General features: G+C 39.2%; 2 protein-coding genes across 3 annotated transcripts in view; one reads left to right on the top strand and one right to left on the bottom strand.

The window, feature by feature from the left end:
* The first annotated feature begins 263 nt into the window (after positions 1–263).
* LIAS (lipoic acid synthetase) lies at positions 264–3,957 on the top strand. Its single transcript, XM_010180222.1, has 4 exons — positions 264–417; positions 1,909–1,979; positions 2,748–2,859; positions 3,775–3,957. Exons 1-4 carry the CDS (start codon positions 264–266, stop codon positions 3,825–3,827), a joined length of 390 nt encoding a protein of 129 aa, XP_010178524.1. The 3' UTR covers positions 3,828–3,957.
* A 5,465-nt stretch (positions 3,958–9,422) lies between these two features.
* Positions 9,423–13,266, bottom strand: part of UGDH (UDP-glucose 6-dehydrogenase) — a 12,665-nt gene continuing 8,821 nt past the window's right edge. For both annotated transcript variants that reach the window (XM_010180220.1, XM_010180221.1), the window contains 4 exons: positions 12,475–12,608; positions 11,255–11,346; positions 11,043–11,153; positions 9,423–9,714 (listed from right to left, as the gene is read on the bottom strand). In XM_010180220.1, the coding sequence (XP_010178522.1) occupies positions 9,604–9,714; positions 11,043–11,153; positions 11,255–11,346; positions 12,475–12,608 (448 nt within the window). In that variant the 3' untranslated portion in view covers positions 9,423–9,603. The remainder of the gene's footprint in view (positions 9,715–11,042; positions 11,154–11,254; positions 11,347–12,474; positions 12,609–13,266) is intronic.

Genomic DNA, 13,266 nt, shown 5'->3' with positions numbered 1-13,266 from the left:
GGGGGCAGGGGTGGCCCCAGCCAGCGCCAAGGGGCCGGGGAGCCCGGCTTTGGTACGCAAAGCACCACGGAACTGGGGCACACCCATCACCCATCACTGGGTGCTTTCAGTCGGTGTCTTATTTCAAACTCAACAGCCAAAACCTCCAAGTTGCCATTTTCACTCTGCAGAAAATAGCAGGACACAACTTTCTTGGCATTGCTAACTTGTGTGTGCCCTTTCATGCGTGGTTTTTTTTTCTCTCAACCCCCTTGTGCTGAAATATGGAAAGGAAGGTCCGTGATCCCCGAGCCAACTTTGAGCAATCCATACGTGTGCTGAAGCACGCTAAAGAGGTCCAGCCCGGCATCATTTCAAAAACCTCCATTATGCTGGGGCTAGGCGAGACAGATGAACAAGTATATTCCACAATGAAAAGTAAGTTGGGGTTCAAATAGGTGCCAGAATTAACAGGTATGAATTTTATTACTGTGTTGTAAAACAGTTGGAAGCATCTTTGTCTATACATGCAAAGCAGTTTGCCAGTGCAAGAAATGTTTTCTATGTTTTTATGGGGAAAAAAAAAGTTTGGTTAAAAAAGATTAAACTTCAGAAAGATTTTGTCTTCATATGGCTTTCAGATGCAATTTGACAGGTAGATCCAGCTCATGTTGATTTCAATGAAAATTACAACTCTTTGTGTGACTATTGACCTGGCTGTTTAAAATATATTATTTCAGCTTACTTAGATGGAAAAAAAAGTTATTATCCTTGGAGTTGTAGGATGTTCTTACATTTTCATGTAAATGTATTTTTAAAAGGAGAAAATTTCACAGTGGTAAGTGAATGCAATGTGCTCTTAAGAAGAAATTTGTAAATCTTGTGGCATTTCTCCCACATCCTGAAACAGTGTGTACCTGGTACTTTATTTTGTGTACAACCCATATTAAGAATGCAGTGATGTTGTCCAGTTTTTCTGCAGCTGTCCCACAATCTGGACCATAAAGCTATGGTTCCTGCTTTTCCCATTCTTCCTGCCTGGCATTTCCTCACCACAAGACTATGAATTTTCAGATTTAGTGCTGTTTGTTTTCAGGCCACTTTCATGAATGTATTTGGAGATAAACTGTTATGGACCACATTCATTTAGTTACTCTAATTTTGTTCCCCTTCCATCCTCAGGGTACAAGTTAAAAACACATAAATGCGCTGATATTGAACCAGTTTCTTTACAGAACCATTATCAATCTAAACAGAGATCCCAGGTAACAGTGAGTGTAATGCTGTAGTCAAAACATCGTCTTTTCTTTCTATTAGATGTGGGGCAATCAGCCCAAGTAGCCAGAAAACAGGTGATGTTCATGTAAAATCTGGTTCCTCAGCCATCCCTTTGTTCAGAATACCCCAGCAGCTGCAGTGAACTTAATTCTTCAGGCTTGCTGGCTGTCAGGTGTCTGGATTTCCCTCTGCAAGTAGACTATCTGAACTCACATGCTATATTGATACTGGTATATACTAAAATTTTAGCAAAGTTGATGAGATTCTGCAGGTATCAAAGCTAACACATCTTAAGAGAAGTGCCAACTGTATGTGCTTGCAGCCGTTTTTTTTGTCAAATGAAGGCTTTGACCCGATACACAATGACAGGCAGTAAGGTACAAAAGAAGAGCATGTCACCTCTGCAGCGAGACACGTGACTGCCGCGAGCGCAGCGGTGTTCTCTCCAGCTCTGAATTGGACAGCTCAGGTCTTGCAGCGGCATGGAGCTCAGTGAGGTCTGTGGCTGCTGCTCGTGGAGGCTGCAAATTTCCTCTGCAGGGCAGCATAATGCAGCCCCTGCAGGGAGCTGCAGAGCGACCTTTGTTCAGGCTTGGAGCTGACAATCCTTTGGGATCTTTCTGCCACTAACAGGGAATTTTGTTTTTACAGTATTGCGGGAAGCGGATGTAGATTGTTTGACCCTAGGACAGTACATGCAACCAACAAAACGTCACCTAAAGGTAAAAATACCTTCAATTTATGGGCAGTGTTATGGTCTGTACCTTGCACCGCCAAGTTTCCTCTTTCTAAATGGAAGCTTGATATGCATCCTTACCTTAACTGCAGATGTTAGGAAAAAATTCCTTCCTTGCTTAACCTGATCTTCATCTGTTACAGACTCTTCACTAAAAATTACCTCGGCCATCTAATCCCTTCCATCCTCTGCAGAGCTCCCGTTGCTGCTTTCTGCTATTAGCTGGCGAGACAGCTGGAGCTTTTTCTGGAAAACAAGTGTCTCACTGTATGTCTCAAACACAGTGGTGCAAGCCAGCTCCCCTTCAGTGTCTCACAGGCTCTCCCTTAACAGTGCCACTTCACCTGGAAAAACTACTGTTTTCTCCTATAATCTCTCCAGAGCTCGAGTCTCTGTTCTGTCACTGTGTTCCACTGAAATAACTGTTACTGAAGGGATCTATAGGACTATTCTATTTTTTTTTTTTACTACCTTGGACAAAAACAGAGCTTGCTTGAAAGGACCATTCAAAAACAGAGTGAAAAAATTATAAAGCAACTAGAAATTAAATTCTAAACTTTTCAGCTAAATATGAAAGCCAAATAAAATGCATTCTTTTGGTAGAAAGCAGGAAATTCAGTTAGTGACTTGACTGCTGAAAGTTTTGGAGTGCAAAATGTTGCATTTATGATATAACTGTTTCATTTCACTACATGCTAGCTATAGCCATTTCCTTTGCATTAATACCTGGTCAAAATGGATTCTCTTCACTCAGGTTGAGGAGTATATAACTCCCAAAAAATTTAAGTACTGGGAAAAAGTAGGAAATGATCTTGGATTCCACTACACCGCAAGCGGGCCTTTAGTGCGCTCCTCCTATAAAGCAGGTAAATTACTGAAAAGCATTAGATTCTTTGACACATAACATTTTATTATGTAAAGTTAAAGTGGTGAAATAATATGGAACAAAGCTCACCTTAACTCAAGGATACCTCATATAGTCATCTTTTTTTTTTAATTTACACTTACAATCTTTCATAGGTCATCTAAATGCATCAGTATGACAGTAATTGGTATTTGTACAATTGCTGTGCTGCTGAGCTAATTCTTTTGTGTACAAACTAGGTTTGGCAATAGGATAGAGGTACCATATTTGCAAATTTTCCTTTATGTTCTTGGCTGATTCAGGGTTTAATGGGCCCTTTGATGTTTGTGATGTAACTTTTTTGCTTTAGGCAGAATGTCTTTACAGTGCCTTAGAAATAATTGGACACACTTGTGTCAGTGCTTTTTCTGACAGAGTACTGGGTATCAAGAAGCAGCTGATATTAATGGAGCTGCTGTGTAGGTCCAACATCCTGTTTTTTCCTAAGGAGAGAGCAGAGAAGACCCATCTGGGGGCACCTTGCTTCTCAGTGTTTTAATGCCAGCTCAAATGAGATTTATAGCAGGTTTCACTGTAGGTTGCTGATACTTTATGAAACAGGAATTAATTTTTAATTAAATCAATACACCTTTGCTTGTTGGAAAGCACAGAGAAGCAGAGCTATTTGATAAAATTTGGCATGAGGAAAATCAGGATTTCGGGGTGGAAGGCTTGTTTGTTGGGTTATAGGTTTTGGTTGGGTTGGGTTTTTTCCATCCCTGCTGTACGTACGGTTGTATAGAACTGAAATACTATAAAATATTGGCAAGAATGATTGTCTTGTAGGATAGAGTACTTGCATTAAGTGTGTATTGTTTTGCTTTATTTCATTGAAATACCTACAAATAATCTTGGTGCTTTTTTGCCTTTTAATTAGGTGAATTCTTCTTGAAGAACTTAGTAGAAAAAAGAAAGACAAAAGCCATCTGAACATGAGAGTGAACCTATTTAAAGCAGCCAGTTTTAAGGATCCTTTTTTCAGCGCATAATTATACTCAGTTCCAGAAATGCAGAAGACCAGATGGTGGATGTATGAATAAACTTACTATCTTTCCAGAACACTTTTCTCTCACCAAAACGCTTCATGTTATTTTACCTCATTCCTCCTGCAAGGCTACAACTACACGGTACTTCTGCAGTTCAGCAAAAAGTCAGAAGATAGAACTGATTTTGAAAGAGTGATGGAACTGAGGTGGAAAAAATGTAAGCTGGAAAAAAAGAGGACAGATTTAAGTAACCAGCTTTGATATTACCACCAGTACTGCTGCAGTTAATACTTGTGAAGATGTTAATACTAATTTGAAAGGTACTGATATTTTGGTATATCTTACCATTATGTAACACAGGCTTGCAGGGGCTCTGGGAACTAGAGGAGTTTTAAAGAAAGGCTGTGTACATGACAAAGGACCAGATTAGGGCTATATTGAACCACACCAGAGAAAGTATTGGTAATAGTCCTTCAAGAAACGGTATATCTTATCTGTATCTTAAGAAAATGAACTATACCATTCTGATAGCTAATGCTTTTCAGGTGCTTGCATGTCTCAAAGTGTGGACCTTGGTAAACACAAGGTATCACCTTGAAGAAAACAAGAACTCTTTGTGGCAAGACAATTAACTTTGTGTAGATACCATATGGAAAATCAGAGCCACCCCTACTTTACGCATGTGACTGTAACAAACCCCACTGAGATGCACATGTGCTTCTTCAGTATTTGGTATGCAGAACTGCTATTCTGTAATGTGCTTCTGCTCCATAGGTATTGTCTTACCATTAAAGGAAAGTCTGAGGGTGTGGTGGTTGTGTTTGATTGGTCTGGTTCCATGCCCCCTTGAGAGCTGGTCTGGCTGTTAAACTTGAATGCAGAGAAATGGACTCTATCATGGATGAAATGTGAAATCTGTTAACACTGAGGCCTGTGATGCACAATTGACACTTTACAAAATGAAGTACAGTGATATTAAAACACTATGAAGACAAACAACCTTAGGCTAGAAGGAATGTACCAATTAAACAGAGTAGTGGAAGTGTGAATTAGGGGAAGAGAAACATGAGCCCTGAGAAACAGAGGGGTAGAACAGAGAAACAGAAGTCTTAATTAGCTGTACTTTGTAAAGGCAGAAAGGCAAGGCTGCTTTTTTCTTTTTTAATTAAAAAAGTATTAATAATAAAATTTTAAAAAAAGTCTGACCACTAGTCTTGGAAATATCATGCCCTGCTTCAGCTGAAGTACAGTGAATGGCAAAGCAGTGGAAGGTTATCCACTCTGGTAAGGAAATTCAACACACCCTCCAGAGCAGCAGGCAGGAAAAGAAGTGCAACATGAACTCCAGGATACCCACACACCTTTGACAGCTGCCAGCCTCTCTTAGAAGACCTATTACAAATAATGGGTTTGACTTGCCTCCAGAGCAGATCTGTTAAATTTTGCTCTGAAAGAGCGGTAACTTGGCAAAAGCTACAGTTTCATGGTGTTTTTCAACACCAGAAATACAGAAAAATGAATTCTGATCCATACAACTATTACCAAACTGAAACAGGAGGACATGGCGCAGTAATTATCCATGGCTTCTCCACAGAGGAAATAATGCTTCTGGAAACACAGTCCAGTGTTATTTCATGTTAGAATTATCCTACAAATTGCTGCTGGGTGGTTCAGAAGATGATCTCAGGCTGTTACACAACTGTCCACCAGCTGGTACCAAGTTTCAGAAGCTACGCAAGTTATTTTCTAACTGCATGTTTAGCTGTGGTTTCTAAGGAAAGCAGTCACATTTTGACTTCATAGATTGGAGGGGTGTTTTGTTTTGTTTTTAGAAGTGTTTGAGGATAAGACCTAATGTAATTTTCCCTGTTAAGCAATCCTGCTTTTACAACAATCTTCCTTCCCTATTGCCCACTCAGTTTTTCCATAACTGTAAGCTAAAGCACCAAACTCTCACAGAACTAGTTGCAAATTCAGCACAGGTTTCATGACTATCTCAAGTTTTGTTTCTGGTGAAGTTTCAAGTTTAGTGACATTTTATTTTTGTATGTCAATCACTCCATTCTGTCAGTTTGTTTCACAAAGCAGCCATAAAATATTTTAAGAAACATTAATCTTCCTTGCAATCAGGAAAACATCAAACTGAGTTTTCAGAATAAGATTTTAAGTTGACACAGACACTTTAAAAGAATGAACAAGCTTTTTTAGCATGATTACATCAATCCGCTACTCTGTGTGAAGCTTAATTAAATGTTTGTAGTTGACTAGAGAAACACTGCATCTTGCAGTGACTTCAAATCTTTAGGCTAAACCAACAAAGCCAGAATGTTCATTTAGGAAGAATTGTTTAATTTTTTTCTTACTTGATCAACAATTAATACTGGTGTCCCCTTCATTTAAAAAAGTCAACAAGTCAATTTACTGCAGATGTTCAAATTGCAATTGAATTCTCAGCTTGGAATAGAAAAAGCAAGTAATGAAAAACTGACTCCAGTATTCTTAAATCAGATAACCCATTACACTTTCTGCATTGTTTTACAATTAATTTCAAACTTGAGCTGTTGTGTAAGATTATGGCACCATTATAAATTCCAGATCAATACAAGAACTCCAAGTGATAGAAGTGTAAACTTGTTGGCCAGTACAAAAAAATCTCACTGCTAACTGCTCCTATATAGTAACTAGTCTTGGTCAAAAATATGTTTGTTCCAGTCACCTGCAATATTCTTGGCTATCACATGCCAAGTTTTAGCAGCACAAAGGGTTGTACACACATACAGAGAAGAAAAAACAGTACATCTTGCCTCGTGTTCACAATTTGTCTATGAACATCTTGGGTAAGATGTATCATACTATTCATAGGTTTTTATTAAAGCTGGATTTGCTTGATCTGTTGTATTTGCGTTTTTGTAGTGAAAAGCAGTGTCACTGTGGGATTGCACTTTATTAAGAACTCCATAAAAAATTTCAGAGCACAGGAGTCCATTACTTCTATTACACAATTTCATCAAGAACTACATGCTGCAAGATCCTACAGACAAAGACTCAACAGCATTAAAACCCATCTCTTACACACACTACTCAGGCCTTCAAAGCAGGATTGCAAGTAATTCCCAATTCTCATTTCCCTGGCAATTGTACTCTAAAGATGATGGCTTAAGATTCACAGTGCTGCAAAAAGCTTCCAAAGCTCACTCTTTTGGCCTGTGGAAAGGTTAACTTGCATGTATGCAAGGTAAGTATTGCAGCATCCTGAAGGCATAGTCCACCAGCTGTTCAGACTGGATTCATCCCATAGTTCATGTCCTGCTAAAATAATGCAGCCACCAGGAAACTAAATAAGCTCTTCAAGAAAGCATAGGAAGTGTCAGTACCAGTTTTACCCCTTGTTGCTCTTCAGAAAGGATCTGCCACTCCCCCTTTCCTAAGAAAGGGGAGTTAGAGTGATCTCCCTATAGTGAGCTTTCCCATTCTTTATTACCTTCATGATTAAGCCACAAGTCACTATCCAGGCTTTGACTAAATCTGCAGGAGAAACAGGGTAGGAATAGTGTTATAACACCTAGTTCCTCCATCTCCTTGGGATGGCATGTGAAAAGCCACTGGAAGCCTCAGGAACACTGCTGATCAGTCTTACAGAAGCAAGACTTCACACAAGAGTTCAATGGTTCATCTGTCTACTTGAAACTGATGAGGACAGGTTCCATACAGAGGCACTGCTATTACAGCTGTGCTCAAGTTTCTGAAAAGCATCCTTATTTTCTGAAGTCTCTACTCACCCTTCTTGTTCAGATGAGCCCTGAGGCAGTGCTGTGCTACCTTGAACATAGTTCAGGACAAGAGATCCTTCAAGCATACTTGTCAGTACCCTCTTAATGCCCAAGAAGAAAAGGCCAGGTGCTATGGGGGCAGAGGTATCAAGAGAAAGCCTACCTGCAAAGATAGGGTGATCTACCAGTTGGATCACAATAGCAGAACTGTAGCACAGGGCTGTCCCTGCTCTGCAAGTATACAAAAGCAGCGCTAGTGAATTGGGAGGAGATGGCTTGATGAAAGAGGACAGCTTGGTTTTATGCCTCTAATTCCCACTCACTTTGAGGGGCTTCTGATGTGCTCCTCACAGAAGAATCTTACGATAAGACAAAGAGCCTGAGGCATATTTGCCAAAGTGCTGAGTGACTGCTGCATAAAGACCCCGATGTGGAAGCCATTAACATGCAGAATCTGAAAGCATCTGGTTCAAGAATACAGCCATTTCAGTTAGATAACACTGTCTTCTATCATCTACCCAAGTTGTTATGTAAGTTCCTTAAATTTTCAAATATCTGTCCTAAAGCTTAAATTGTATCTACATTTCTGTGGGTAAATAGTTATAATAGCACTCATTACCGAGACAATACTGATCTTACGCTCTGTTTAACTATTGACACAGCACACCCGTTGAATAAATTCAGAAGGTATTATGTCACTAGTTACAGGATAATTCTCTAACATCCCAACGCTATCATCATTCAATTAAGACATCTATACTTTCTAATCTGAAACCTGTTCATGGTCCTCCCCCTCCATTTCACAACCCCATGCAACAAGCCAAACACAAACTGTTATCTCAAAGATTTTAATAGCACTGGCCAATGGAGAATAATAAAAACAAGTAGAAATAAAGTAAAGGCAAAAATATCAAGATAACATAGGAAGTATTCCTTCCTGCTAATTAAATGAGGTAGCAAGCTGACTAAAGTTATGGGGCTAAAATTTTTATAATTTCTTAACAACAGAGAATAATTTTTGCAGATTCATTAAGAACGCTGCTTTCAGCGTTTCTGTAAGCAAAAAGAAAGAAAAAAAACAACCATTAGGTAGCTTTGAAGCCAATATTTGCTTTCTACTTGGACTGACACCAAATTAAGGTAATTCTGCTTAACTTCAGTGTTCAAACAAGGAGAATCCTCCTCAGCTGAAGATGGGTGGTATTGCTGTGACTTAGGAAAAAATTGCCCCATTAATCTCATTAGATCCGTAATTGATGTGGCTGCACATGGAATGTAGGCAAGATGACCGAAGAATCAAAAGTGAAGATCTGCCAGTGGATTAGTTGATAGCTGCTGGTCCACTGTCATTAGTTACATGATAGATGCCTGCAGAACTATCTGGCCTCCCAGCAGATGCCATTTTGACTGCATCAGTGCCCATGGATCCCAACCAGGATTGGGGCATTATTTTTGCAGTCAGCTCTATTTCAGGGCTCAACCCAAATCCTGCTAAATTCACCTAAAACTTCTGACTTCAATGCCAGTTAGAGCAAGCATTTAACTGGGTAAAGAATTACCCCCAAAGAAAATGAGGAATCAGTGAGACCAAAATTCCTGATCATTGTCCATAACTGGACCAAAGTAAAAAGATGTTCTGTTTCTTTTGTTTTTGTATCCCTTGGAACATTTAAAGTGCTGTTTAGGAAGATTTCTAGAAGCAGAAGTCTGCAGTTTGAAGGTAACTTTTCCACTTAAAAGATGATTCATTATTAAAAACAGGTTTCTACCATCTTCAGTAACAAAAAAAATTGCTATAAAAATAGATCTGAAAATTGAATTCACGTGTACTAGGTACCATTGCTAGTGTAAAACTTCAGTTTATGAAAAATATCTTTCCTTAAAAAAAACACAAAACAAAACATAGGCTTACAGGAAGGTCCACAGAATTTCTTCAGTACCTATTAAACATTATACTCTAGGCTTTTTGACAGGTGGGTCCTGCAGGCTGAACTTGGGGATTTCACATGAAGAAGCAAAAGGAATTCTTTTGGCTGACACCTTCTTCCCAATTGTTTCAATCTGAAAGAGAAAACACATTTTGGAAGTGAGTGTGGCAGGATGACAGAGTCATGTCAGCCGATGAGGAATCTACAAACTAAATTCAGGACCATGACTACATTTCATGTACACCAGAATAATAGAAGCCATAAAGCACAGTGTGCCCAAGCAGTTTCTCAGACTGGAGTTGTAAAGAGTTTAAAAACATCCTTTCACAGGTGCCTGCTTTGCCTAATTAAAGTTGCATCTTGCTAATTTGAACATTCATGTGCCGCAGCTTCCATAAGACTATCAGTACAAATATCAAAGTGTTTCTGGGTATTCAAAAAGTGTGGGTTTGGCCTTCTTTGTCTTAAGATTGATGTCCAGTAGAGCTTTTTCTGCTCCTCAGTGCAGTAGGATGTTTTTGAAACAGATTCTGAAAGGCTACATTCAGCCAACTCTATAGAAAAGAAAGTATGTAACAGAGCTGACACATGCAAGGCAGGTACTGCCAAACTCCGCGTGAGAGAGGTTCCTGTAATTTTTAGGTCAGATAAATGTAAATCACTAAGGACATAACTTGTAGAGGACAAAATACCAGTAGAAAAACAGTTCAGATGCCCAGAAAGCAAGGAGAGTTGTAGCTTTCCTCTTAAGTAGTACAGGTAAGATGCAAAACACCAAAAGGCAGAATACTTAAACTATCTTAAGTAATAAATTTATCAGAAGTTTAATGAATATATTCTAGACATACATCTGAACTGACTGTTCAAAGAACTCTTTTCAGAGTGTGCTGATATAGCTGACATAAGTATTGGCTACATGTACCATATTTGCCCATAACAGCTTCAACTGACTGGTTACAGCGATTTCTACAAGCCTGTTTACAGTGTAATAATCACAAGTAGTTTAAGCAGGGGAAAAATAGCAAGAGATAAAAGTCTATGGCCATTATGCAAGTAATCATGGTACTCGGGAGTACACAGAATGAAATAACCAAAACATGCATCTGATCTGGCTTGTAGATTTTGTTCCAATTGTGCCAGGCTGAGATGCTTTATCATCAGGATATTCAGGTGATTTTAGTATTCTGTCTATGCTAAAAGTGCATCAAGGCACTCTTACAGCGCTGAATCCTGATGGCATAGGCTGATGTAGCTTGGATTTTAACAAAGATCTACAAGAACAGGAAGGTACTGGAAGAAGAGAGCATTAGAGAAAAGACTTAAGTACAGATGGTTTTAGATTTAAATCATCATCTGAAGAGGTTTTCCCCCCTTGCTACTCAGTCATTGCAGAGCAAAACCAAGAGGGAACAGAGAGCAGAAGACAAGAAACATAAGCAGCAGCATCACCCAGCCAATTACCTGGAAGCCAATGACTTGTAGCTCATTGTGAAGATCATCTAGGACTCTCCTGCCATCAAAGATAAATGCAGGCTTCAGCATCTTCTTATGAATATGTTCATAATCCAAGTCCTGTAAAGGGCAATTAAAGCAGACAGAATAGACAAATTAAAAAAACCCACAAACAGAGGGGGCTGTTATGCTAAAGTTCAATTTGACAATAACATTTTTACCTTAAACATGTCCCATTCTGTGCAAATTACGAGGGCATGAGCTCCATCACAGGCTTCATAGGGATCTTTACTTACAGTGACTAACCGAGACACTGTAACAAAAGGAAAACACAGTTTTATTATGCACATGTCTTCAACATCATTCTAGTGCACTGGCAAACTAGTCTCCTTCCTTGTCCTACTCAAACAAGGAGAGTTTCAGGTCACTCACCTGGAGATGTTTTCTGGCAAGACATTTGTCACCTTGATTTCACTTATTTACATGAAAGCAGCTTGTAACTGACATCTGAATAGAGTCAGGGCACTGAAGTATTTCAAGTTAAGCATTCAAATTTGATTTTAACAGTCAAGAGCATCTCTAGAATTAGAGGTTGCTAGGGAGTGTTCAAATGCCAACTCTGACAAAGTTCATTGTCTGTACAACAGCAGCACATCAGAGCTCCTGTTTAACACTCCATTCACACTAAAGAAGATAAATGTCTCACTAGGGGCTGCCTTCATCCATTGAGTGCCCAAGCAGCTGCCTAAAGGCAACCCTCACATTCCACTCTAATCCAAGGGCATGTCAAATAATGTACAACCTTCACTCTTCCTCACAGCTCATTCCTTCATTCTCTTCACTTCTAGAAGTCTAACCTATCCTTCTCCCCCATCCATCATCTCCATGCTCCCCTCTCCCCAAAAAGGAAAGAAAACAAAAATCCCAAGTACCCCATGCTCCTTCTCCAATAAATTTCTAGTCACAGATGATTACTTTAAAGTCTTCTTGAATTTAAGGGAACTGATGAATTTGGAAGTGATATGGGGAAGGGAAGAATGCTCTACAGTGTATTAGAGAATTATTTATTTATTTCTACTTTAGATAGGGAAGCAAGAACTAAGGCAATATAGGACTAGTCTCTCCTACTTCTGGACATTCTTCTTTCTCTTCCTTCCAATTGTGCAGAAAAAAATTCTTTGCATGTATTCCAATTAATACTTATCAAAATAAAATACACAATAGTACAGAATTAGCATTCATCTATAAAAGCTATGGGGAAAGAGGGGAGAGCTACAGTAATCCTATGAGCTATGACAGTCCTCCAATAAGTGTAACCAACAGCTCATCATTGCCATGGTAAATGTGAAAGTGAATTTATAGTGTTTAAACAGACTTCGTGTATTTAGAGTGCAGGGGAGGGAGGGAAGGAAAGAAATAAGCTTTACATGAGCATTCTTACCTTGGTTATCTTCTGAGACACCTGGATGTGAGAGATCCAAGATAATTTGTTCCTTAGGTACTTTAGGATCATAGATATGTAGCTTTGCTCCTTCGTCCATTAAATACTTGCTGATGTAGATACTGGATGACTCTCTAGGGAAGTGAACGAATCAGTTAAAGAACCAGATGGCACGTTATAAGTGATGAAAGTCTTCAAGTATAATGACATGCAATGCCAGAGCTTTTATACCAGTTATACACTAAACACCTTAGTGGTAATTCATGCCAGCACCAAACTTGAAATCTTCAGGGACACCAAGGACAGTAATATGAAAACCAAGTTTACCTCTCTTTTGCTGAATCATGCAAGACAGACACTAAGCCTCAGGACTTCTAATGACTAATTAACAAGGCACCAAGCTTATAAGCATTCCCCACAAACTGCAGTTGGAGAGTTGTATCAAGTTTGAGCTTTACAGGAAAAGAATTAACCACCTTTGGGAAACAAAGCTGAAATTTTGGCTTCACATAGCAATTTAGAACCAGTTGCAAACACATCTAAATTCTTTCCTGTGGAGAATGGAAGGACTCTGCCAAAATTTATCTCTGTTTATGCAAGTTAGTAAGGACTAGAGTTACCTGCTCTAGCTTCTGAATGACTCAGGTATGTTGTGGAGGTCAAGAATCAATTGTCCCATACACTTAAGAAAGACTAATCCTTGTTGTGAAGCAGTTCAGTCAAAAGAGGTTAAGGGTCCCCTATCTGATCTATTTTTATTAACGCAGTTCAACTGGGAAGTTTAGCTGCATA

This window comes from Mesitornis unicolor, unplaced genomic scaffold (assembly GCF_000695765.1).
Source record: "Mesitornis unicolor isolate BGI_N332 unplaced genomic scaffold, ASM69576v1 scaffold41842, whole genome shotgun sequence".
Classification (NCBI taxonomy): Eukaryota; Metazoa; Chordata; class Aves; order Mesitornithiformes; family Mesitornithidae; genus Mesitornis; species Mesitornis unicolor.
This window is presented reverse-complemented; position numbering and strand designations above follow the sequence as displayed.